The 23,627-nt window shown below is 49.1% G+C and overlaps 1 protein-coding gene across 1 annotated transcript; it reads right to left on the bottom strand.

The window, feature by feature from the left end:
• Positions 1–3,565: 3,565 nt before the first annotated feature.
• On the bottom strand, positions 3,566–19,951 carry PSMB1 (proteasome 20S subunit beta 1). Its single transcript, XM_059176440.1, has 6 exons — positions 19,721–19,951; positions 17,188–17,295; positions 13,745–13,826; positions 10,716–10,845; positions 5,526–5,632; positions 3,566–3,863 (listed from the first exon to the last, which is right to left on the bottom strand). The coding sequence occupies exons 1-6, from the start codon at positions 19,831–19,833 to the stop codon at positions 3,678–3,680; spliced, it is 726 nt and encodes a 241-aa protein (XP_059032423.1). The 5' UTR covers positions 19,834–19,951; the 3' UTR covers positions 3,566–3,677.
• Positions 19,952–23,627: the final 3,676 nt, after the last annotated feature.

Raw genomic sequence — 23,627 nt, 5'->3', positions numbered from 1 at the left:
AGTGATCACGGCCCAGGCAGGCAGGGCCTCCCTTCGTTGGACATACCCAGACGCACCACCTCCGAAATGCACACACGTGCTGTGAGCCCTCCCCTGTCCCCGACAGAAAACAAGACCCAGGATGTTCATAGACAAACCCCCGTGATCCTGCAGGTGGGACTTCCCCTGTCCTCTGTCCTGGAGGAAAATGAGCTGCCTCGCAGAATGCAGGCATGAGGTTCCTGCACCTCCGACTCACCCGGCCCTCAGGCTCCTGCAGCAGCCCAGATCATGCGTGAAACGAGCTGCCACCTCCTTGGTAGAAGCGACAGCATGGGAAGGTAACGGATCTCCTTCCCACGTCCAGGTGTGGCCAGATGCTGGGATCCCTGGAGGGGGCCTGGCAGGTGTGGGAGGGGAAGCAGCAGCAGTCGTGCTCTGGTGCCCACCCGGAGGGGGCATGGGCAGTGCCTCGGCTCGCAGTGCCTTCAGCTCCTGCCTGACTCACTCTAGCTTTCCCTTGTCCCCGTCCCGTCCCTGAGGTGGGCTATCTGGAGGTAGTGAGGGTGACCCAAGTGTGCTCATGGCCCTGACTCGCCAGTTCCAGTGTTCCTGCATCCTCCACGTCACACCTGCCCTCCCTCTCCAACAGCCTGCACTGTGGGTTTTAGGCTCCAGCACCACACACAGACCAGGTCCAGCTCCTCTTAAGCACACCAGGTCAAACCCCATCATAAATCCCTTGCTGGGTGTCTCCTACAAGTTGTTTCTCTGATTGAACATCTGAAGAGTTAAGGGAGTTTTTAAAATTGTGTATACTTCATCTGGGTATTGGATTTAAAATATTTTTAGGGCCCAGCTCAGAGACTAGGATAATATATCTGAGGTGCACCCAGGAATTAGTTTTTAACCAGTTTTCTTCCAATACAAGAGACTCCGCCAGTCGTAATCTGGAAGTCAGAGGTGAAGGAATGCAGACCTCAAGTCAGAGAGCAAGCTAGCAAATGCTGTTGGCCATGAAGGGCACTTCTAGGTGTTAGGTACAGGAAGGCAGGGGAAGAAACTGTCAGGGTAACAGCCAAGACATTTTGGTAATAAGGACACTGTCATACTAACTGGTCCATATTCCTCTTAAGTAGCTTGAGTTGGTCTCATAGCCTGTTTTTTCTTTCTGCAATGGCAGCAGTAAACGTGGTTGTGTATGAACCCTGGAGGCCCGAGCAGCACCGGCCAGTCCCAGGTCCAGCTGGGCTGGCACAACCCCACTGGGGAGTTCCACTGAGCAGGCTTCAAAGAAGTGTTTCTACCCTTTCTGATCACTAGAGAACAAACATACACACACATTTCAATTCCATGTGTGTAAATTAAGTCACAGTCAACACTGAGTAAGCACTAGTTTCCTACAGTTTCTAATAGCATCATATTCTCAATCCCTTTCATTCTGTGCAGTAGGCAGAAATGCAAGTCTGACCTATGAAGGGAAGTCAACATAACAGCAGCTTTTCACCAAAAACCAAAGGCTAACTAGAAATCTAAACTCTCATCTACCGAAGTGCTAAGGGGCTGCCTTTTTCAGGAGAGGAACTGTGGTTAAATGGTTTATAAAAGCCACCCAAATAATTCGAGTTAGCTCTGAAAGGACCCACATGCCACCATGTCCTCAACACAAGGCTGTACTGACTCCAGCCTACTGCAAACACAGGCCTTCAAATGAGACTGCACCCAAGGTCTAGAGAAAGACTAGGTCCCAAGAATTCGTACCTGAAGCTGAGAAAAAGACATGAAATTTGTAAAACTTCCCTAGCAATCTTTGGAGGTGGGGACCTTATAGAAAATTCTAGACACACAAATTTATATTTTTTAAATAGTGGAGAACTGAATCCCCAAATCGATGGAAACTCCTTTGAAACAAAAAGCATACCTACTTTGTAAAATTGTAAGGACTAGTTTTAGGTGAACCTGCCCAGATCGCAGGGCACCCAGATATCTAGCCAAGTATTACTTTCAGGTGTCTGTGGGCACTTCTGAGTGAGATCAGCATTAGAATTGGTGCACGGAGTAAAGCAGGTGCCCCGCCCAGTGTGGGCATCATCTGATCTGCCCGGGGCATGAACAGAAAAGGTACAAGGGAAAATGGGCTCTCAGCCCAACTGCTGAGCTGGGACAGGGCCTTCCTCACACATCACCTCTCCTGGGTCATCAGCTTTCAGGTGACACATCAATGGACTTCTCACCAAATTTTAAAATACGTATCTCTTAGAGTTTTGATAATTTTAGTTAACAGGAGACCAACAAGAAAACCCCGCTGTCGTTAATACACCACAAAACCAATCACAACCCCTAGGTCAGACCGTACCATTTGACTTGCTCAACACCAAGAAAATGGCTCCCATTTTATGTAGTGGAGATGAAATTTATTTAATTGTCCTAAACGGATACTACTTTAGCTCTACCAAAGTTTAGGTCTCGAATTTTTATTTATTTTTTTTAGCAAGCTCCACATCCAGCATGGGGCCCAAAGCAGGGCTTGATCTCACGATCCTGAGATCGAGACCTGAGCTGAGATCAAGAGTCCGACACTTAACTGACTAGGTCACCCAGGTGCCCTCGGATTTGATATTCTTACAGTGTTTACAAAAATTCTTCCTGCTGATGTCTGGCTAAAGCTGATTTGAAGGGCTCTTTGCTTTGGTCATTTTCTTCTGTTCTGGTTGATTGGAATTTTCCTCCCACACAGCCATTTCAGACTGCTTAGCCACTCCACGGATCGGAAATTTTAAGACATTCCATTCACATTCATTAATAAAACCGAGATGGCTTTGAAGTCGCTTTAAGGTAAGCTGGGTGGACTAAATTCCAAAAACCCTCTTTGTCACAAGGGCTTGTCATTATGCAGTGAGCAGCTGACTGAGAGAGTCATCTTTTCCAGAAAAATTTCTTGCTCATAAATAGAAAAAAAGGGGCTCCTAAGTAGCTCAGTTGGTTAAGCCTCTGCCTTCAACTCAGGTCATGATCTCAGGCTCCCTGCTCAGCGGGGAGTCTGCTTCTCTCTCTCTTCCCGTGCTTGTCCTCTATTTGTCTCTCTCTCAAATAAAACCTTTGGAAAAATAAATAGAAGGGAAAAACTGACAGGACCTGTTTGTTTTTTCATCTTTTAAATACAAAAACAGGGGTGCCTGGCTGGATCAGTCAGTGGAGTATGTAACTCCTGATCTTGGGGTCATGAGTTTGAGCCCCACGTTGGACGCAGAGCTTGTTAAAAAAAAAAAATCTAAAAATTAAAAAAGGATTAAAATACAAAAATAGCTCTGGAAGACAGAAAAATATGAGAAGCAGAGAAAGAAAGGAAGGGGCGCCTGCGTGGCTCAGTTGACAGATGATTGCCTTCAGCTCAGGTCATGATCCCAGGGTCCTGGGATTGAGCCCCACATCGAATTCCCTGCTCAGCGGGGAGTCTGCTTCTCTCCTTCCCCTTGCTCATGCTGTCACTCACTCGCTCTTTCAAATAAATTAAATCTTTGAAAAAGGAAATGGAAGGAAAAAAGAAATTCTACTTTCTAGATCTGTCCTGCTTAGAGACCACAAGTTATAACACACTGCTTACTTCAGCCTTTATTTTTTAATAAAGCACATTAGTCCAACAGTTCCAAGATACAAAATTCACCAGTTCTGAAGTGACAAGGATAACAGCACAGAAATCAATCCTTCCTCAGGGGAACGGTCTCCTCCCGGATGCCCTCCTTGGTCACGATGCAGATTCTGAGCGCGTCCCCGGTGTACACGTCCCTCTCGGCCGCAGAAACGAAGACGTCTTTCACGAGCCGCATGGCTCTGTCCAAAGACAGTGGGACATGCTCCACGTTCTGCATGTTCTTGAAACCAACCTGGTGGGACAGGAAAGGTGGCTGAGTCATCACATGACAGTAAGAATGCCTTCAAGTATCTGAGGATTCGCAACGAACAGATCACACAAACCTGGTATGTCTGCGAGCTGAAAAGCAGTGACACCTGACACTCATTCACTAAGACAGAGCTCCTGCTCCTGAGGAGCACACACAGCCTAGAGAGGACATACGAAAGCAGAGCTGCGGGCCCCAGTGTGCTCCCAGCAAGAAGGAAAAAGAGCCAGGAGAGCCGGAGCTGCCGTAACTAGGTCGCCTGATGGGAAAGGCTTTGGCAGAAGACACTTGGGTGCAGGAGTGGGAAGGGTGAGCCACAGTCAGAGGGGAGTGACACTGCGGACCCAAGGCCTGGTGACGGGGCAGGCACACCACACCGGAGGTGCGGGTGTAAAGAAGAGTGGCAGGAGACGCGGCAGAGAAGCAGCACACACCAGCGGCTACACATCTGTGATACACTTCAGAAGCACAAGGAAGGAAGCCTGGAGGCAAAAGGATGCTGGGAAACGCAGGCCTCAATTTAGCAACAGTAACAGAAAAGGGGTAAATAAAAAAATGTACTTGGAAGTCAGAATACAAAATTAGGTGACAGAGAAATGGTGAATATGGGGAGAAAGATATATATTTTTTAATCTTTAAAAAAATTAACATATAATTTAGGATTTGTCCCAGGGGTACAGGTCTGTGAATCATCAGGCAAACACAGCTCCAGCACTCACCATAGCAGGTACCCTCCCCAGTGACCCTCACCCAGCCTCCCCACCGCTACCCCCAACTCCCTCCGGCAGCCCTCGGTTTGTTTCCGGAGATCAAGAGTCTTATGGATTGTCTCCCTCTTGATCCCACCTTGTTTCATTTCTTCCTTCCCTACCCCCCAAAACCCCCCACCTGCCTCTCAAATTCCTCAGATCAGAGAAATCCTATGATAGTTGTCTTTCTCTGATTGACTTATTTCACTCAGCATAATACTCTCTAGTTCCATCCACGTCGTCCCAAATGGCAAAATTTCATTTCTTTTGATGGCTGCATAGTATTCCATTGTGTATATGGACCACATCTTCTTTACCCACTCATCTGCTGATGGACATCTGGGCTCCTTCTGTAGTTTAGCTATCATGGACATTGCTGCTATAAACATTCGGGTGCACGTGTCCCTTTGTATCACTACATTTGTATCTTTAGGGTAAATACCCAGTAGCGCGATTCCTGTGTTGGGTAGATCCCTGTGAAGGGTAGATCTATTTTCAACTTTTTGAGGAACCGCCATGCTGTTTTCCAGAGTGGCTGCCCGAGCCTGCATTCCCACCAACGGTGTAGGAGGGCTCCCAGGAGAAAGGTTATTTTCAAGATCTTCAGGGAAAGGTGCCAGAGAACTGAAAACATGGAGCAACCACTAACCACTGTAGACACCAGAGCCTGGACTTCATAGAACACAGAAGATGCTACCGCCGTGGGGCAGAAAGAGGCCACAAGATAGCCAGCCAAACAGAGACAGGAAGACTGGGGTAGGGAAAATCAGCCAAACATATTCAGCAGGGACACACAAGAAAGCCCTGATGTCTCCATTCTCCTCCGCTGGCAAAGAGGAGAACGCAGAGGAAAGCACTTTGTGTCAACGTCACATGCAACATGGATGCAGTCTCTTACCTGGTTGTCAAGCAGGGGCTGGAGCATGGCACTGGCTGAGCCTCCAGCCTTGAACGAGTCTCTCTGGTAGGACCCTACAGGGTCAAAGCTATACACGGCTCCCTTCCCTGAAAGAATAAAACAATCTCTACAGGGGTCCATCCTGACCACAATCCCAGATCACAGCAAGAATAACCCTAGTCGAAGTGGGACTATGCACGTGACTAAAATTCCAGCCAAATTCGGTAAGAAGTACATCCGCTGTGATAGCCAGGGCTCCGCTCCCCTCTTCCCAGAATGTGGTCAGAGGCACGCCTGCCCGTTCCTGCTTCCTGATGGTGTTTTTGCCCCTGGAGCTCCCTGCTGTCATCAGGGGGACATCGTGGATCGCCCAGTGGCTCCCAGTACATTTGTGGTCTCGCAGGCACACTGGTGAGTCACAGCTCCTGCTCTGAGTTCTGCACCAAGCTCCTCAACAGTCCTAACAAATGAACTAGTGCACTTCTAGCACCGACTTGCGTTAAAATTCTTCTGCTGAATGTGAACAATCACAAAGAAGATTCACTGTGTGTTTTTACTTTTTATTTATTTTTAAAGTATTTATTTGACAGAGAGAGAGAGAGAGAGAGAGAGAGAGCGCGCACAAGCAGGGGGAGTGGCAGGCAGAGGGAGAGGGAGAAGCACCTTCCCGCTGAACAGGGATCCCAGGCTTGATCCCAGGACCCTGGGATCATGACCTGAGCTGAAGGAATCCGCTTAATCGACTGAGCCACCCAGATACCCCTCACTGTGTTTTTAAACTAAGCAGTAGCACACTCTTTAGCATCAACACTATAAAAAAACCTGATTCTAATAAAGGAAAAATTTCAGAAAAACACAAACACCACAGGCAAAAGTTTCTGCCTAAAACGTCATCACTCTGCTCTGTACTACTGGAGTTGATCAGTATTGCAAAAACAAAAACCAAAACAGAACAAAACAAAACAAAACTACCAAACCAGAATCTGGATGTACACATTTCTTTCTTCTTTTTTTTGGATATTTTATTCGGTGGAGAAAGAGAAGAGAACATACGCACAGGAGCAGGGGCGAGGGGCAGAGGGAGAAGCAGACTCCCTGCTGAGCAGGGAGCCGCTGCGGATCATGACCTGGACCGAAGGCGGCAACTTCACTGACTGAGCCACCCAGGCACCCCTGAATGCACCCACTCTTAACAGCAGTTACAGAGTGCTACAAGGGGCGGAAAAATGGGCCTCTCGGGCTCTCCTGAAGGGTGCATAAATTGCTATGACTTTTGAAACAGCAATCTGGCAGTAGTACCCATTTAAATGGAAAGGTACACACCCTATGGCCCAGTAACAATCCCACTGTAGATCAGATCTACCTACAGGAAGGCGTATTTTCACCAGCACCACCCGGAACGCAGAGGGAGACAGGACTGCCCCACGGCCCACAACCACCAGACGATGTGCAATGAAGAGCCCTATAATACCTGTAGCACAGTCCTGTTGTTTAGAAGCGTAGGGAAAACACATACGTATTTGTACAAGCACACAAAAAGCACGGTGAGATAACCTGCAAACTGTAGTTGGTGCTCTCTGTGGGACTGGAGGCAAGAAAGGAAGGGAATCGTCTGGTAGGCTTCGGTACTGAGTCTGTTACCGAGCACACGTGCCACTGTAATTTTTTTTAGAACAACTGTGTTTGGGGTGTGAGACATCATGGGTCATTTACGAGGTAGGCCTTAAAAATGACACCTGTGGTCTAGAAAACACATCACACCAGAACTTAAACACCTGGGAAACGGGAGACGAGGACAGCGGTCTTCCCCCCACGGGCCTCTGCTGCGCTCAGCGGTGTGCGCTTTCTCGGAGGCAGAATTACTTACACCTCTCGGCTGAGAAGGCAGCGTCCGAGGTGCTGAGGTCGCCCAGAAGAACCCGGGGAGTGTTTCTGCTGGGAGCAAGTGTGGGACAAGACGGACATCCCAGTGGCCAGTTCACTAACTTCAGCACACGAAAAAGGGACAGCAAGTACAAAGCCAAAGAGTCACTCTATCTCTCAGCAAGCCAAGAGGCCACAAGTGAAACGAGCCCAGGTTTTAACCAAAGGCAGAACCAATCTCAGAAAGAGCTATACACAACACACTGAAGGAAAAGAGGGTGGGGTAAGTTGAAGACCAGAGCTTTGAAGACCTTCCCCCAACTTAACAAAGGCAAGAGACACATGTGTAACATCAGAGCAGAATGGCATGAGTCTTGACTATAGATAGGGTGCTTTTTCCTCACCATAATGCCCAATCTTAAAAAAGCACAACAGCTTCAATGTAAAAAATAAAGTCAAAACAAGACCTAGAAAGAAATAAACATAAACCCTAAAAGGGCGAGTCCTAACAAGGTAGGACACTCAATGTCATTAAAAAAAAAAAAAAAAAAGGACCATTAGCCTGGACCATATGCAATTCAGAAAATTCTGCCATAGCTAGACACCCCCCAAAATTAAGAGACAAAACACTCCTGGGAGCGGCGCCTGGGTGGCTCAGTGGGTTAAGCCTCTGCCTTCGGCCCAAGTCATGATCTCAGGGTCCTGGGATCGAGCCCCGCATCGGGCTCTCTGCTCAGTGGGGAGCCTGCTTCCCTCTCTCTCTCTGCCTGCCTCTCTGCCTCCTTGTGATCTCTCTCTGTCAAATAAATAAATAGAATCTTAAAAAAACAAAAGCCAAAAACTCCTGGGAGGCATCCACTGCATACATTACAGAGCTAAAACCCCTCCTAGGTATTCACGCCCCAGCTACAAAGGCCTTTCTGAAGAGCAAGCCAAGGATGGCATCAACATGACAAAAATATGTCTTCTCTGACCCAGCAACTGAACGTCCGGGAATCTTTCCAGGGAGGTGTAAGTAGTTAAGAAGTTTACAAAACTGTAAGTACAAGAATGTTCATTACATTGTTTCCATTACGGAAACTGCAAACAACTGAAATGACCTTCAGAGGACTGCTAGGTGAATGCCGGTGGAGCTACAACCTATGTAAGTCAGTCAGCGATTCATTACGGATCTTTACTCACTGGCATGAAACTGTCTCCGTGACAACACATCCCATGTACAGACGCATGCACTACACACTCTACTTACACAGCGCACAAGCACACACGACCGCCAAGATATCTGGAAGCATGCTCACCAGAAGTTTAATAGAACTCCTCTCAAAGTAGAAGCTTGGCGTGATTACTACTCTCATTCCTGTATCTTCTCACACTATTCAAAACTTCTACAGTACTACTGTTTTTGTTTCAGAAAAACTAAAGCCATTTTTAACTGGGCCACGGGCGGGGGGGGGGTGATTGTATGTATGTATGTATGTATGTATGTATGTATGTATTTGACAGAGAGAGATCACAAGCAGGCAGAGAGGCAGGCAGAGAGAGAGAAGGAAGCAGGCTCCCCACTGAGCGGAGCGCACCTGAGCCAAAGGCAGAGGCTTTAACCCACTGAGCCACCCAGGCGCCCCCCGGGGGGGGGTTGATTTTTAAAGCATGACTGTAAGTAGAGACGTAACAGCGCAGAGGTCAGAGAGGACGGCTACTGAACTGGCTATCCCGAAAGGCAGTTGTTGGATCTAGTGCCCTAAGGACAACCACTGATCTCACTGTCCTAAGTTCAGCCGTTGACCCCAGTGTCCTGAAGGACAGACATTGACCCACCTACCCTAAAAGTCTCAATTACGAGCAGGGCTCTCCTAGTCTCCTAGTCACATAAAATCCTCTAAAAAATAAGAATAAACATAAAGGATAATCAGGGCAGACCAGAGAAGATTTAAAAAGAGTTGGAGGGGAGCCTGGGTGGCTCAGTCCTTAAGCATCTGTCTTTGGCTCAGGTCATGATCCCAGAGTCCTGGGATCAAGCCCCGTATCAGGCTCCCTACTCAGCCAAAGGCCTGTTTCTCTCTCTCTTGCTGTCTCTCTGTCAAAGAAATAAATAAAATCTTAAAAAAAAAAAAAAAAAAAAAAAAGACAGTTGGAAATGCCTGAGAATACCACCAAAACATCAAAGAACAGAGCTTTGAACTCAAAACAGATTCAAACCCAAACCTTGGCTGGGCCTTTGCCCTTCAGTAGATGTGAGCATTCCTGAACTGGTGTGTGTCTTTCAGTAAAACTCAAAGGATATTGTCTGGTGTTCTCAAATTCAATGGCAGCTATTATTAATGTTGCTAAAACCTGACTTTGACATTCAAGTCAGACATACTTTAAGTGAAAAAAAGTGTTCAGCATGTTGGGTTTGGCAAGATGACCTGAGGCTAGACTACATCCATGCCTTGCATTGCCTCTCAGTTTGCAATAAGGTTGAAAGCCTCAAAATACACTGTGTCAACCTAATTTGTCTACATCTAAACTGCGGTAGATAACAGGACTAGAATGCTCCCGGAGGCCACGTTTGGGGGCAGCTATTAAGACAGAAAGAAAACAAAGGAAAAGCCCACGGAACAGAAGGGGCAGGAGTAAAAAGTGGATACAGGACAGGAGAAGAACCCAACTCCTTGCCATCCAGAAATTTTCCCTCTCAGGAGATACACTTTAATATATTGTTATCAGCCGGGCATTTCTAAAACTTTTTTTCAGTGGACTACTGTAAATGGTGGCACAGATCTGTCCTGAGAGATAGTGTCTGGTTTTTGGAAGTGAACAAAAGTCAATCCAAATGAGATCCAGTGAAAACCACCAGGGTCCCTGCTCTGTAATACAGCTTTGTATCAAAAAACAGGATGGGCATGTCAAGTAACAGAGACTGATTTTCTTAGGCCCTCCAGATAGTCCTGAATACATTCAGGATACAATGTTGGAAATGCATACATTTCTTTTAAGGCACTGCTTTTTAAAAACTTAAAAGTCAAATATTTTTGGAATGTATAATGATAATTAGATCAAGCTTCTTCAAGTCTGTTTTCTCTCCATAAGATTCAAATGCTAATGATCTACTACTTAACTCATGTGAGATCTTCAGAAAATACTAGTCATTATCAGGGCTTCCGGATACAATCTGCTGATCACCTCTTTACTTTCCTTTTACCTTCAGTTTCTTATTGCTTTAATTAAGAAAAATGAAACTGTTGGGCAAGATGGTCTTTATGGTTCTTTTCGACTCTACATGGAAACACACGTTATCTAAAAAATGCCACCCCCACTCCATTTTCCAGAATGAAAGAATTCTACCTTCTTCATCCAGTCCCCCGATGATGTTGTACACGTAGTAGGGAAAGAAACGTCTTGAATAGAGGATTGTGGACAGCATGGCAGCAATCGCCCCGGTCGTCATGGTTTTGTTATTAGAATGCTTGTACATCTGCAAGTATTAACGAAAGTAACAGGCATGGAGAGGCAGGTTGTACTACAGACTTGAACGAGGAACAATCAAGTTAAAGGGTGAACGCCGACCTGGTGAAAGAGTGCCCATCTCTTCCGTGATCACACAGCAATACTAGCATACCATCTGGGAGGGCTATAAAAATTTTTAAGGGAAAGAACTTTAAATCTGCCCTCAGCTATTTTCCATGCCACCTTTATCTCAGGAACTGCTCATTCAAGAGCAAATACACACACGAGGCTTACGTGGGGTGACCTGGGAGGAAGACTAAAGTCCAGCTCTCCTCTACCTCTGCCGGCGTCGGCAAACTAGACCGTTGGACCAAATGCAGCCCACCGACTGCTTCTGCAAAAACAGCTTTATTAGAACAGTCTCGTTCATTCAGATCTACCTCTGCCTGCACACTGCAACAGCAGAGTCAATGGCCCATAGAGCTGAAAATAATTACTCTCTGGCCCTTTACAGGTCAAGTTTGCTGACCCTTGATCAGACCCAGATACAAGCCCTTCTCTTTGCAGAGCAGATACCTGTGAGAACAGAAGGTGTGAGGGTAGGACCCTTACTCTGGGAAGTGCTCTTGCTCCTTAAAGCATCTACAGTGGAGAATACAAGTATCCAAAGCAAACCTTATTGTGATTTTGAATCCCAGATTTACTGCAGTCTTGGGGAACCCTAAATTATCCAACAGAGAAATTCTACAAAAATTACAAACATAAAATAAACTTAAGTTCACAAATTTATGAGCCACAGAACAAGCATCTCTAAAGATTCACTTAAGAATACAGGCCAAGGGCGCCTGGGTGGCTCAATGGGTTAAGCCGCTGCCTTCGGCTCAGGTCATGATCTCAGAGTCCTGGGATCAAGTCCCGCATCGGGCTCTCTGCTCGGCAGAGAGCCTGCTTCCCTCTCTCTCTCTCTGGCTGCCTCTCTGTCTACTTGTGATTTCTCTCTGTCAAATTAATAAATAAAATCTTTAAAAAAAAAAAAAAAAAAAAAAAAAAAAAAAAAAAAAAAAAAAAAGAATACAGGCCAAAATAATCAGTCAAAATACCAAAAAAAAAAAAAAAAAAAAAAAAAATTGGGAAAAATAATCTTTGTTTCAAAACCAAGCATCAACACTTTAATCACCACCATTTATGTGATAATACATGAAAGAAATTTCAAGGATTGTGTAATTGTGTTGAATTCACTGTTCCTTGTTTATTTTATTAACACAACACTACCCTGCTAGTCATGTACTTCTGTACTTTAAGTTTCACTTACAAAGTATGTACCAGGACGCATATAAACATGTCCATAAATGTACAGGGAAGCGTTCAATGTAAAGATTTCAAATACTACTAATAAATGGTTAACTATTGAATGTAATCATGTCTACACTCCAACGAGCGATTTCAAAATGATTCAGAAACAGGTTACATTTATTACAAACTCCAGTACCTATGACATCATTCGTAAGTGCATATGATCTCGTGTTACTCAAAACCAGGCAAAGACAGAACGTGCCCGCCTCTGCTAACTTCTTCACGTATCAGGTGTCCTTACCACCACCTAACAGTTGGGACGCGCACCCGACAGAAGTGAACCCTACTCCACCCTTGTATTTTTGCCAGTGAAGAGTATGTATTTACTAGTTACTCTCACAGATAAAACCCGTTTTACTTATCTTCAGAGAAAAAGAGAGCATGTCCGTGCACACAGGCCGGAGGGGAGGGAGTAGCGCAGGGAGAGGGAGAAACTTAAGCAGACGCTGTTCTGAGGGCAAAGCCTGACGTGGCGCTCTACCTCACTACTCCTAGATCATGACCTGAGCTGAAACCAAGAGTCAGACACTTAACCAACTGCATTACCCAGGTGCCCCTAAAATCCCATTTTAATACAGGCTACACTACTCCTAGCCTACTCTCCTTGAAATGATTGGAAGTTACATACTGCTGAACATACAAAGGGCTTAATAAAAATCCAGGCGCCCACGTCTGGTGGCTCAGAGGGTTAGGCCTCTGCCTTCGTCTCAGGTCATGGTCTCAGGGTCCTGGGATCGAGCCCCACATCCCGCTCTCTGCTCAGCAGGGAACCTGCTTCCCCCTCCCCCTCTGCCTGCTTCTCTGCCTGCTTGTGATCTCTCTCCCTCTTTCAAATAAATAAATAAAATCTTTAAGAAAAAAATCGACGTGCCTCTACTTTTATTGAAAGTCAGTATTCCTTTGTTCCTCATGCCTACCCATCTCACACAAAAAACATGCAGGCAGTGACACCGTCAGCCCCTCCAGAATCTGCAGGACAGGTTAGAAAGGCTCATTCTCGCACTTCCTTCTCATACCACCCTTTCCTGCTGTTCTACTCCTACCCCTCAGGTATCAAAACTTCCCTAGCGGGCAGTCAACTGAAGCCTACCAAGGTGGCAGGTGAGGACAGCTTGGGTTGTACCTCCTCATCCAAACACTCCTGCCTCGTCTACTCCTGTTCCTGCTCTTGCATCCTGTTGACTCAGAATGCAATGCCGCAAAGAGAGAAGGCACGTCAGCTAAGGGCATTCCAAACCAAGCTCCTATGCAGAAGCTTGCCTCCTCCAGAGAACATTTGTTTTTGAAGATTATCTTCTGAAGAAACCCTTCCCAGGCTACCTTGAAAAGGGTAGAGAACCTTTATATTGCACAGAGATTTTAACAAAGGGAATATTCTGCGGTTTCACATTATGCTACTTTCATGTGGCTGTATGAACAGTATCATATCATTTTCAGAATGGGCGACATGTAGTTTCATCAGCTAACCTGGAGCTTCTCCCGCTATTCTGAACGACAGTTCTGCTGTACACTTCCAACAGTGGAAGAATTGCCATTAACTTTCCATAGCATAGACATGTAAGGAAGGCATCTACCTTTAGTCTTGCTTCAATAATCTTTGTCAGGGTAAGACAGTCTCCATGAAAACCACTGCATCCAATGACTGTTTTGTCTGTTCTGTAAAAAGCACATTTCAAGAAACTGAGCTGGTCAGATAACAAAGTAAAACACGCCTTGGGCAATTTTAAATTTAAAACTCCTATTCCCACTACTTACCAAACGGTAATGGGACTAGTTAGCCCTTTGTTGTTGTGGGGAGGGGGGTCATCACTTTATTCCCTCCGCTACACTAATTACATGCAGATCAAAGACTTAGAAGAATTAAAGAATGAGTGGCCTACAGAAAACACAGGTGATATAATCTTGGGTTGGGAGCCACCTACTTAAATATGATACAACCCAATGTACACACAGAGAAGTTTCATAAATTTGACTACACAGCAAATCAAAAAATATTTTTTTAAAGATTTATTTGAGAGAGAGAGAGACAGAGAGCGTGCGCATGCATGCATGAGAAGGAGGAGGGTCAGAGGGAGAAGCAGACTCCCTGCCGAGCAGGGAGCCCCATGGGGGACTCGATCCCACGACTCCAGGATCATGACCTGAGCTGAAGGCAGTTGCTCAACCAACTGAGCCACCCAGGTGCCCCGCAAATTAAAATTTTTAAAAAGATTTACTTACTTACTTGAGAGAGTGAGGGAGCGAGTGAGCAAGCAGAGGGAGGGACAGAGAGAGGGAGAAAGATTCCCTGGCAGAACCCCCACTGAGCCGTAAACCTGACGCAGGGCTCTATCTCTCGACTGCGAGATCATGACCTGAGCAAAAACCAAGAGGTGGACACACAACCCACTGAGCCACCCAGGTACCCCTCAAATTAAAACTTATATAGAGAAAAATGATAAAGAGAAAAGAAACCCTACAGTAGATATGACCGAAGTCTAATTTTAACCTTAGTCTAAAAGGGCTCCTATCAATATCAAAAGTATTAACACACTGTATCATGGGATGTAATGTGCAGCATGATGACTAGAATTAATAGCACTGTACTGAAGGTTTTAAAGTTGCTGGGAACAGATCTTAAAAAATCCCCAACAAAAGAAAAAATTCTGTAATAACATACGGTGACAGGTGTTCACTGACTTGTGGTGATCACTTTGCAATACGCACCAATATGGAATCATTATGTTGTACACCAGAAACCACTGTATATGTCCATTACATCTCAATTAAAAAAAAATGGGAAAACTGGTACAGTTAAATGAGTCACATAAAAGGAAACACAAGTCACCATGAACATATGAAGACCCTTCATGTTGTTCACAAATCCAAAGCTACACAGGAGATGATTTCAATCAATTAGCCTGGTTAATAATGCCTAATGCTGGGGAGGCTGTGGAAAATGGTACTCCTAATAAATAACTGGCTAAGAGTATATATTAATTTAATTTTTTAAAAGGGTCATTTGGCATATCCAGCAAAAATTTAGGTGAACATCAGTTTTGTTCAGTAATTCCACTGCTAGAAATTTATCCTGTAAATATACTGATGTAAGTTTGCAAAGATGACTACACGCTTATTTGGGAAAGTATACGTGCTACGTTAATGGCTCTGTAAACAAAACAAACAAAAAGCAACTTAAATGCCCACCACTGTGGAACTGATTAAATTCTGGTAGAGCCAAAGAAATTCAACCAGGTCTCAAAGACTTCTGAATTTCAGTATCAATCTATACGGAAACCTGTATCAATATCATCAAGATAATTGCAGAAGTCACATGATAAACTCTTCCTTCCAGAGATTTATGAGTGATTCATACAAATCATACCTGTCCAGCCAGGGGGACTGACAGCTCTGGGGGCATCACCAGCATTTCCTGACCTATCGCTACAACCAGCCTCACTGCACCGAGTTAAAGAGCTCCAATCCTCCGTAAGGCTGCAGTGTCTTTAGTTATCAAGATGGTCAGTGAATAATACCAATAGAGCAGGACAAAATCTCGGAGCTTTAAGATGCTTCTCCCAGATATTCAGGTGCACATTAAAGGGAGGAGAGTCTGCATGCAAAGAATGAAGACTAAATGCAGACTCGCCAACAGGTGGGGAAGAAGCAAGTTTGGCTCTAAGTCAGCCCCAAAGGACCTGGGATTAGGTGTACACAGGCAGTTTCAGCTCTATGTATGGTTCAGTGCGGAAGATGGATGATAAGGATAGAGGACGTTACTAACGTGCTATCTATCTACATACCTGTAGTATTGCATAAAAAGAAAAAAGAACAGGTATTCTCCTCATAAACACACACGCTAAAGCAGAACATTACAAAGATAAGCAGAACCTTGCATGACAATGGTATTTGTAAAGTTAGGTTCTTAAATTTTATCTGTGACATTTACTACTTTCAAATTATGAAACATCTTAGAAGAAATGAGGTAGCATCCATGCACTACGAATTAGAGAAGAGAAATATCGAAAGATGGAAGGAGAGTGGATGCAGGGGCGTCTGGGTGGCTCAGTCAGTTAACCGTCTGCCTCCAGCTCAGGTCACGATCCCAGGGTCCTGGGATGGAGGCCTGTGTTGGGCTCCCTGCTCGGCAGGGAGCCCGCTTCTCCCTCTGCCCCCTGTGCATGTTTTCTCGTGCATGCATGCGTGCGCTCTCAAAGTCTCATAGAGGGAAAAAAAGAGTACATGAAGAGGACTGGGAAGATGAAGACAACCATCAGTTGTTCTTTAGGATAGGGTGTAGGCTGGGCCTGGCCCAGGAAGGGAGACAGAACCCTCTTCTTTACCTACTCATAACACAGGGCCCGATCCAAAGGACTTGAACCCCATCAATCCATTCCTATTACAATTCAGGGTTAACAGGCTCTTGTGGACTAACTTAGGAATTAACCACCATTTGTAACTGTTTCCAAAAATGTGAACTACAAACCAACGCCCATCAGTGCATATTTCATTTTCATGGTTTAGAAAAAATATAGCTAGCCCATTAAGACTGTGGCTCACAGACATAGCTGCTTAGATTCTGGGTAAATGTTCTGGTTAAAAAAAAAAGTGGGAGATTAAAAAAACATGCAATGGGTTAACACATAAAAGAATGCAAAGCTATGTGATAACGAAACTATACAAAATGTTAACAATAAGAGCCACGTGACAGCACACAGGTGTTCACTATAAAACTCTTTCACCTTTGTTGTATATTTGAAAATTTTTATGATAAAATGTTAAGGTAAGAATATTTCCTACAAAAAAAAAAGAAAGAAAGAAAAGAGTATTTCCTGCCAGTACAAAAATACCATGAAGACTACACATTGAATTATTAAGAAATACCAATTCAGAAAGCGATTTTCTAACAAAAATGCAAACTAAGCTCTAAATACGCAATCTAAAATCTCATGAAATAAACTGTTTAGAAGTGGGATCTCTTACAGCAGTACACCACCACAAGGCATTGGGAAATGCATCCCTAGAAATATTTACTTACAATTTGTAACACTTGGGGCTATCCCGGGTGTGAATCGAATACCCTTCACTCAATCGAGTGTCAGAAGCAACAATCGAAAAATCTTCTCCAGCGATTGCCAATACAGTTCTGCGGGGGGGGGGGGGGGGGGACACAAAAATTAATGAATATTTGTGGATGATTAATAGCACCTCTCTCTAGAGGACAGTTACCTGTAGCATATATTGGAATAAAACCCATGGGATTTGAGCAAGAGCAGAACTCAGATGAAAGATGAAACATCAGAGGGAAAAGACCCCTTCCTATGAGTCATCTGGGAAAGAAAAATTTAAGTACTCCCTGAAAAACACACGCCTAAATCAGAGCAGAAGTCACTTAACAGAAGGTAACAGAAAAACCACTGGCTTCTCATAACATCATCAATACATAACGACATCAAAAACATTAAATACTGACCTTGTGCAAGATACTGATATCAGAAAACTGGACCCTAGTCCTGCCCAGGAGATGAGGGACAGACAGTGGTACCAACACCAAAGCCCTCTGAGCTGAAAGGAGGCTCAGTGGTTTCATTCCTTCACATCCAAGCTCTTAGTAAACAGCATCTGTCGGAAATGAATGAGCAAATCCCAAACCTTTCCTCTTACTGTGTACGATTTTTGCTAACAGTTTACAGAAAAGGCCTGAAGGACGAATTCCAAAGAAGTTTATCCAGTTTTCATTCCGGATCTCTCCGGACTGTGGGTCCGCTGCTCAACATCCTCATGCACACATCAGAGACCCTAACAGTAACTACCTATCAGGACCGTGCAAGAGTTAAAGGACTTAATGACTGTAAAGCCCTTTCACTCGGGCCTGGACCGTAACGGGTCCTCCCGTGTTAGCTGTGATCGCTGTGGCATAGGCGGGAGGAAGGAGCGTGTGATCCCGGGGATCCTGAGCTCCGGAGATACTGGAGACCCCGCCTTGCCACTTCCTGGCTCTGTGGCGGCCGCCGCCCCGTGGTCCAAGTTCCCGCGGGCAGTAGCAGCTCCCGAGTAACAGGACGACTGCCAGGGCGAACGACAGGGATCACAGCACCCAGCACAATGCTTCACAGACGACCAGCCTTCAGGACACGGTCCGTTCCCTTCACTGAGGCCGACGCGCCCTGAAGCTCTAAGTACCAAAGGGCGGCATTCCGGGTCCCGCGGACAAAGAATAAAGGGACCCGGGAGGATCCAGCAACTCCACACACGTCATTCAGGTGCTCCTTTCGCTGTGAGCTCGGGGAAGCACCTAGGGCTTACGGGCAGGGCGCGCGGGTGACTTCACAGCACCCTCACGTTCCGCTGCAGGGCTGAGTGGTCTTACGAGGGCCCCTGGGCCAGGAGCGCCGCGCGAGCCGGGCCGAAAGCGCTGCCCCAGGAAGATGGATGCAGCAGCGCGGCCGCACTGCGACCTGGAGGAAGCGGGGACACGGGAAAAACGCCAAGTGGGCAATTTCTGGAAGCACCGAACGTGCCAGAAGTGCCAGAGGCAGCTGGGTGGCCAAGACTCTCAACCGGGCCAAGCAGGATGTGGCGTCCGTTAGGACCGCGAAGAAGGGGCTGAGGAATGACGAGCTTGGTTTTGGTTCGGGCGACCTGGGTCACGGCGACAGCGAAAGTCGAGGGAGAAAGGTTTCAACTAAGAAGCCCCAAAGGAAAAACAAGGAATAAACAAACAAGAAGCCCAAGAGGAGGGACTCGAGAGAGGCTGGACCGGGCAGCCCCGTTCGGGAGTCGCCCGCCCACGGCGAGCGGAGCCAGGAACGCGGCCGAACCCGCTGCGCTGCGGGGACCGGGCGCGGCTACGCGGGGAGCGGCCGCGGACTGCGCTCCCCGTCCCCGCAGCGCCTCTGCCGACTGGCCCGCGCGGTGACGCGGTCCGGCGGCGAGAAGCCGCAAGGCTACACGAGAGCCGCCCCGGGTCCGACCCGCCCGGACACGACGGACCCCGGGCCCGACCCGCCCGGACAAGACGGACCCCGGGCCGTCGCCAAGAACCGGGTCCGCCCGAGCCGCGGCGGGGGAAGCTACGGACGCGCCCCGAGCGCCGCCTCCCGCCGGTCGCCCCGCGCCCCCGCGCCCCCGCGCCGCGCAGGAAGCACCAGCGTGAAGCCGCCGGTGCAGACGGACAGCGGAGGGCGGCGGCATCGCAAGGGCCGCTCCGCTCCCGTTCCCCGGAGCGACCGGGCCCCCGGACGCAGGCACCGAGCCTTCACGTAAACGCCGAGCGAGGTTCCGCTGGCGACGCGCCCACGACCAGCGCGTCCCGACGCTGACCCATCGGCCCCCAGGAGCAGCGGCGGCCACCCCGCGGCCTCGCCGTCCGGCCGGAGCCCCGCTCAGACGCCGCGGAGAGCCTCGGGGTCCCAGCCGGGCCTCCACTGCGGTCCACGGCCTCGCTGCGGCACGAGCGACCGGCCGGCAAGGCGGCGCACGGAGAGGGGGCCGGGGGGCAGCGCGGGGGCCGCCAAGGCCGCCGACAGCCTGTAGAGGGACGGGGGAAAGCGAGGCTCTCGGGCCGTTACCCTCCGTTGAAAGCGTAGGGCGAGAAGCGCAGCTGCACGGGGCCCGCGGTGCTGGCGGGCTCCATCGCCGGGTCTCGGCCGGGTCCCCAGCACCCTACGGCGGTCGACAGCATCGCACGGCGGGGGCGGCTCCGACGGCTCCGGCGGCGGCTCCGGCGGCGGCGGCTGCTGTCTCACGGCGAGATGGCGCCCGGCCGGAAGTCCCGTCACTTCCCGCTCCGGCGGCTCCCGCGGTCTCACGGCGAGAGGGCGCCCGGCCGGAAGTTGCGTCACTTCCGGTTCCGGCGGCTCCCGCGGTCTCACGGCGAGAGGGCGCCCGGCCGGAAGCCCCCTCACTTCGGGCTCCGGCAGCGCTCCTACCGGCCGCTGTATCTCGCGGCTGTCGTTGCTCCCGTGGAGAGCCAGGCGCCCCCTCTTCCGAGGAGGCCGCCAGATTTCTTTTTTCTCCCTAAGAAAGGTTTTCCTTTCCCAAGAAAACATTGGAATTCACGCCTGGTGGACAAAAATTTCAAAGTCTGACCCTACAAGAAAATTGGCGGGACTGTGGAAGCTCGACTGCTCTGTGGGCGTTGCCCGGCCCCGCTGCAGAAGCAAGCGGTCCCGGCGCGGGCTGGAGCCTCGGCACAGCCCGGGCGCGGGAGAGTGGGGGCGGCCCGGCTTCCCCGGTTCGGAGCGGCCGGGTTGTCCCCGCCCCGAAAGCCGGCTGACAGCCTGGCGGGAGGGAGTCTTCCGCGCTTGCGCAGCGGAACGCGCGTCCCGTCCCGCGGGGGCGGGGCTGGGGGCGGGGCTGGGGGCGGGGCTCGGGTCCCGGAGCCCGTGCGAGTCCGCGCGCGGGCCTCTGCGGCGGCCCCTGCGGCGGGCCCTGCGCGACCGTGGACCGGGCCCTGACGACGCGGGCGAACGGGCGGTTGGCTCGTGCGGGACGGCCCCGCGGACACGCGCGCAGCCCGGGGCCGCGGAAGCGTTTGGGGAGCTTCCGGGGAAGGTCCCGCAGGTTTCTCGGCGAGCGGAGCGTGAGGCCGCGTCTCCGCGGTCGGTTCCGGGCGGAGGGTTCGGCGGGTTCTGTGCGGGCCGCAGCGCGCTCTTCCCGGGGCAGTGTCCGGCCCGTTCGCGTGTGTGCGTGACTCGCTCCCCGCCGCGTCCCGCGGGGGCAGGGTCGGCGCGTGGCCGGCGGAGCTTCCAGCCCGGACGGACGCGGGCGCGGGCGGCGCCGCGGGGCGCGCGAGGACCCTCCGGGAGCCGGGCCGGAGCCTGCGCCGCGATGCTGCGGGGGCGGCGGCGTCGAGTCTGCGCGCACCGCGCCCGGCCGGGACCGCGGGAGGCGGCTCCGCGCTCGCTGGTGTCGGCAGGGGCTGAGGGGCCGCCCCCGCAGCCGAGGACACCGGGTCCGCCTCCGGCCGACTCCTCGCTGATGCCCCAGGGACGCCGGCTGCCGAGCTCTCTCTTTGTCTCGGGGGAGAGGGAGGAGCCCGCGGGGAGGCGGACGGACTCGGGACCAGTCCGCCCGTCGGAACCCGTGCCGGTGCCCGCGTCCCCGGGAAGCGCCGTCCGTGCCTCTCCCTCGCAAGCCTTGGCTTCGGGGAGAACCGAAGGGCCCGAGTCACGGTCCGTGCTTTGGGGATTGGGAGCAGGTCAGCTTGGCTGTGGGTTGGGGACGGCCGTGTGCTGTCGTGTCACCCTCGTGTGTAACGGCAGACGCCGCCCTAGCGCGCTGAAAGCCCCGGGCCGAATTCGGAGGAGGACCTGCAAAGGATGACCTGTACTGCAGCGCGGTTGGGCCCGGGTACCAGTTGGAGAGGTCAGGGGACCCCTAAATGGCTCCTTTGGATTCCTGCCTCCCATTCAGGTGCCTCCCAATTAGGGATCTTGGTTTGGTTCCGTCGCTGAAACGCCAGCTTCGGGGAGGAACCAGAAGCGAGGAAGCCTTCAGTTTAACTGGCGAAGCCAACTTCTAGAGCGGGGCCATGCTGGCAGGTCCTCCGGGCTTCGTTGAGTCGAAGTCCCAGGAAGATGAGGAGTATTACTTCTGTTCCCAAAGAAGGTCCACGAGGGTCTATTTTAATTTTTTGTATTATTTCTTAAAGATTGTATGCATTTATATGAGCGAGTGTGCGCGCGTGCGGGGACACACACCCACGCAGGCGGAGGGGCCGAGGGGGAGGGTGAAATAGCCTCCCTGCTGAGCAGCACGCTAGACTCCGGGACCCTAATATCCTGACCTGAGCCCAAGGCACCCATTTTTTTTTTTAAATTTTAAACTATTTTTCTAAGATTTTATGTATTTATATGACAGAGATCAGAAGGAGGTAGAGAGAGGGGAAAGCAGGCCCCCGCTGAGCAGGGAGCCCGATGTGGGGCTGGATCCCCGGACCCTGAGATCATGACCTGAGCCGAAGGCCTGAGCCAAAGGCAGAGGCTTAACCCACTGAGCCACCCAGGTGCCCCCAAGGCAGCCATTAAGCCTTTAACGGACTAACCAACCCAGGCGTCCCACGAGGACATGTTTTAAATAAATGATGCAGCGAGCTGAAAATCAACCAGAGGGAAAAGACCTGTTTTGCAGAGAGAGCCAGAGACAAACAGGGGTGGGTGGGGAATGTTACTCGAAGCTTTGAATCTGCTCCCACCTCTGCCTCCACCTCCTGCTCCTGTTTCTGCCCCCCCCCCCCCCCCCCCCGGGGACTCGGCTCACACAGCTGCTCCACCGTGCTGGGTGCTTGCCCGTGCCTCTGGCTTCTGCCGCTGCTCCTCCTCCCCTCATGATCAAGGAGTGCAAAGCACCCCAAGAGACTGGGCCCCTCCTTAACGGTGTTCAGGATAAAGTGCCTCCCAAAGCGCCTCCCAAATTAACGTGAAGGAACCCCAGGGGCACCCTGGGCTTGAATTGAGCTAACCTCAGACCCCCACAGGTGCCCCAGGTAAAAAGTGACAGCGGGGAACAAATCAGTGGTCTTTTAGTGGATGCAAGTGTGACGTGTCCAGTATTAAACCTAATTCATTGCTGTTGGTTTAATTAAAATAAACATGTTTTTAGAGTTGTCTGCATGGAATACAATACATTAGCTTTTACTCTACCTGAGTTTATTAATTAAAGTCATTATGGGGGCGCCTGGGTGGCTCAGGGGGTTAAAGCCTCTGCCTTCGGCTCAGGTCATGATCCCAGAGTCCTGGGATCAAGCCCCACGTCTGGCTCTCTGCTCCGCGGGGAGCCTGCTTCCTCCTCTCTCTCTGCCTGCCTCTCTGCTTACTTGGGATCTCTGTCTGTCAAATAAATAAATAAAATCTTAAAAAAAAATAAAATCATATTATATCTGTTGTATTGTCAACAAAAATGACTTTTTTGTCTCATAAAGTTTTCATAAGTAATTGTTATAATCAAGTAGGTTGAATAAATAAAAAGGCATATAGCTTTCAAAATCTTTGGCAACCTTGAACTTTTGCTAAGTTAAATGATAAATTGGGCTGAACTTACTGGATATGTAATTCTTTTCTAAATAAGATAATATACTAAAACATTATTCGATAAACAGGCTTATCTGCTTCTGGCTTCTTAATACAGAGAAACTTGGGTCTGCTAATAAACACAGTTTATACTTAATTGAAAGATTGTGCTATAATACATATGTTTTTAGAAATTATGAAATGTATTAATAAATTTGCCCCCTGCAGAATCCTGGTGTAACAGTTCACAATTGGTTACTACTTAATTTTCACTGGAGAGGAAGGTTTCTAAGAGTTCAAATTCTGCTAAGTGTAGTGAAGACTGATGGAAATAAGGAAAGCAGCTCCTTATGTAGGAAAGAAAGAGATGTGTAAGAATGGGGGGAGGGGCGCCTGGGTGGCTCAGTCAGTTAAACAAATCAGGTCAAGATCCCAGGGTTCTGGAACCAAGTCCCACATTGGGCTC

This window comes from Mustela lutreola, chromosome 6 (assembly GCF_030435805.1).
Source record: "Mustela lutreola isolate mMusLut2 chromosome 6, mMusLut2.pri, whole genome shotgun sequence".
In the NCBI taxonomy this organism is placed as follows: Eukaryota; Metazoa; Chordata; class Mammalia; order Carnivora; family Mustelidae; genus Mustela; species Mustela lutreola.
Note: the sequence above shows the minus strand (reverse complement) of the source record. Positions and strands in the feature narration are given on the sequence as shown.